Source organism: Brassica oleracea, chromosome C2 (genome assembly GCF_000695525.1).
Source record: "Brassica oleracea var. oleracea cultivar TO1000 chromosome C2, BOL, whole genome shotgun sequence".
Taxonomy (NCBI): Eukaryota; Viridiplantae; Streptophyta; class Magnoliopsida; order Brassicales; family Brassicaceae; genus Brassica; species Brassica oleracea.
In genome coordinates, this window is record NC_027749.1 from 38,451,118 (window position 1) to 38,454,193 (window position 3,076).

The following is a 3,076-nucleotide window of genomic DNA, read 5'->3' on the forward strand; positions in this document are numbered from 1 at the left end:
GTTTATTACGGCTTCTTTCGATAAAAACGAACTTTCCGCGGTTTTTATCCTAAAGTTCGATTGATGAGTTCAAATGACGAGAAACATGAAATGGGTTGGCTACGGTCTTCAGGAGATAGCATTAAAGAGTAGACGAGAATGCATGGATTCGTGTCGTATCGATTTTTAAGAAAGCACAGTCGCGTCTTTCTCCGATTTTTCGTGAATGTGTTTTCTCCGCAAGATTATTCGTATAAATAAATCTTTTTTCTAAGATTTATTTTTCGTAAAAACGTTCATGCCGATTTTTACGGACTTTCAGGCATTGATTTCATCGTGACCGATTTTGACCCCAACACTTCAAGACTTAGAGATTAGAGCTAGGCGGCTAGAACTAGGGTTCTTAATCAATACATTGTAGTTCCGGCCTGTTCTATCTATTAAAACATCGATACTTCGCGGCTGCGTGGCTTACACCTAGAACAAGGGATCGATACTTCGCGGCTGTGTGTCTTACACCGCTGATTTCCGAACCGCCTGATATGACATATATCATTCGGTCCTGTCGAGGTGGCGAAACAGGAGCAGCTTCAGTGGCTTTCCCGTTGTCTCCTTGCTTAGATTGCTCTTGGCCTTTTCGGAAAGGAACTCGCTGAGGTGTCCTTTCTTAAGCAATTCGTTGACCTCGATCTTCAGGGCGATGCAGTCCTCCGTTTTGTGACCGTTGTCACAGTGGAAGTCGCACCAGAGACCAGGGTTCCGGAACGGATAGGGTGCTTTCATCTTCTGAGGCCACTTGACCTGTTGGCCTATCTGCCTCAGAACATCGATCAACTACGGCCTGGAGACAAAGAGGTGAGAGATGTCTGGCCATGTGGACACTGCCATCCCTTCTGCCTTCTCGATTGGTCTGTTATGGTATCTGCCCCGGTTTCTGTTCCCGGAATCCTTGGCTGGTCTCGGAGAGGGTTTCTCATCTCGCTCGTTTCGGTCCGGTCTGACCGTCTTGGGGTCTTGCTTTAGCTGCACCTTAGCGCGACTGGCGACATCTTCTTCCCATTTTACATGTGCCCAGGCTCGGGACAGGACGTCTTCCATTTTCTTGCACTGGTCCTTGGTCAACTCCCTATAGAGGTCTCCGTCGAGGAGTAAGCCTTTCTTGAAGGCAGAGATGGCAGTGGGGATGCTACATTCAGGAATGGACGCCTTTTCTTGATTGAAACGGGCTATGTAGCTTCGTAGGGGTTCCGCCCTATGCTGGAGGATTTCGTATAGACTATCAGAGGTTTTCTCCAGGCCTCTGCTGCTGGCGAATTTTTCCACCAACTTGTCGCTGAGGATATCGTAGGAGGCTATGAACCTGGAGGGTAGGTTTATGTACCATTGCAGAGGGGGTCCGGTCAGGGTTGAGCCGAATCCTTTGCACATGGTAGCTTCACGCGACTCCTTTGGGAGTGCTATGGCAAGCATCCTTTGTCTGTATTGGGCGACATGATCGTCTGGATCGCTGGTGCCGTCATACGCCTTTATGTTGGGAAAGGAGAACTTCCTGGGCATCTCGATCAGGGTGATCTCATCCGTGAAAGGAGTATCGGCGTAGGAATCGGGGTTACTCTTCCGGATGGGGGGAGCTACCCCGGGGAGCCTTTCAACCATGGACTACATGGCGTCAAGCCTCTTGGAGAACATCTTCTCCAGGTAAGAAACCATGGGAGACTACGTCTTTGCCGCTCCCTCGGGTTCTTCCTTGTCGGGTTCCGGCTCAGATTCGCTGTCTTCTACGTCGTAGGTCTGAGCACCATTAGTCTTTTTGCGCTTTTCTATATCTCCTTGCGACGTTGTAGGTGGGATATTCACGCCCGTTCCAGAGTTAGGCATCTCCAGAGTCGGCATGGGCCGGATCTGTGCCCGGAATCGACGCTTTTTGTTACTTGCCGTATCGAGGGCTTGGTTCTCGTCTCGGAAGGTTAGATTCTCCGATTCAAGCTGGCTGGGCTTCTCGGCGCTCTGGACTCCAGTTGGTTGGAGTGCTCGTCGAGCTTTTCCTTCAAGCTCTGGACTTCTGAGGAGAGCTCGGGGTTCTCCGCAACTTGTATTCGAGCTCTGTTTAGTTCGGTTACTTATCTTTGTATACCGTCGAGTTGCCGTTGGAGCCCTGCTTCTCTTGGAGTAGCTTCGGGTGTGGGAACCAAAATTCGCACTGTCGATTTCCATTTAAATAAGGAAATTAGGAGAACCCTAATACCACACGACAAGCAATCAGAACACGAAATAAAGACGAGAAAAGATAATAAATCGAAAAGAGAGCAAAGTAGGTCTTATTCTGAATTCGCGTTTGAGCATTTCAACAAGGTAAGAGCCTGGGCTACGAGAGCTGTCGGCGAGATTCCTAGTTCTAAAACCCTAAAGCTGCTAAACCTAATTGAGTCGCAGCTCGAATAACAATAAGAAAATTTCCTAAATTGCTCTAAGTGCTACGTTTGCTGTCAAAAAGTTCTCCCTTGTGCTTCTCGCTAAGACTCCTTATATACTCCTCCAAAGTCGGTTTTAGCTTTTTCCCTTCTGCCCTTAAGCCGTCATAGCTCAAAAATGGAGATATTCCGATTTTCCCGATCTTCGTAACTATCTTTGGAAACTTCACATTTATCCGCGGAAACTTGACATTTATCTTGCCTTACTAACCAAGCATAAACCGTCATAAGGCTTACGGGTTTTCGGTTAAGAAATCGTAAGTGGGCTTCGAGCTGCGTTTTAGGTCTCTTTGGGCCGTCTTCGACTCGAAACGTCTATTACGGTTTCTTCGATAAAAATGAACTTCCCGCGGTTTTTATCGTAAAGTTTGACTGATGACTTCGAGTGATGAGAAACAAAGAACTGTCTAGCCATGACCTACGGGAGATTGCATTAAAGAGTAGACGAGAATGCATGGATTCGACGTTTTGGGAGAGCTCGGTCGCTACGTAGCGACCAAGCCGTGTACGTGCTCGATCGCGACGTAGCGACCGAGTTTGGCTTGAGCTCAGTCGCTACGTAACGACCGAGCCGTGTGCGTGCTCGGTCGTTACGTGCTCGGTCGGTATGTAGCGACCAAGCTTGG

General features: G+C 48.4%; 1 protein-coding gene across 1 annotated transcript; it reads right to left on the minus strand.

Annotated features, from left to right (window-relative positions):
- Positions 1 to 531: 531 nt before the first annotated feature.
- Positions 532 to 1,536, minus strand: LOC106324171. The gene is made up of 2 exons (XM_013762184.1): positions 862 to 1,536; positions 532 to 792 (listed from the first exon to the last, which is right to left on the minus strand). Exons 1-2 carry the CDS (start codon positions 1,534 to 1,536, stop codon positions 532 to 534), a joined length of 936 nt encoding a protein of 311 aa, XP_013617638.1.
- Positions 1,537 to 3,076: the final 1,540 nt, after the last annotated feature.

Excerpts from the sequence above, each read along its gene's own strand:
- LOC106324171 (XM_013762184.1), bottom strand. The coding sequence starts at position 1,536 with ATGCCCAGGAAGTTCTCCTTTCCCAACATAAAGGCGTATGACGGCACC. Across the intron at positions 793-861 it reads AGAAGGCAGAAGGGATGGCA|ATAGGCCAACAGGTCAAGTG; the intron begins GTGTCCACATGG and ends GTTCTGAGGCAG.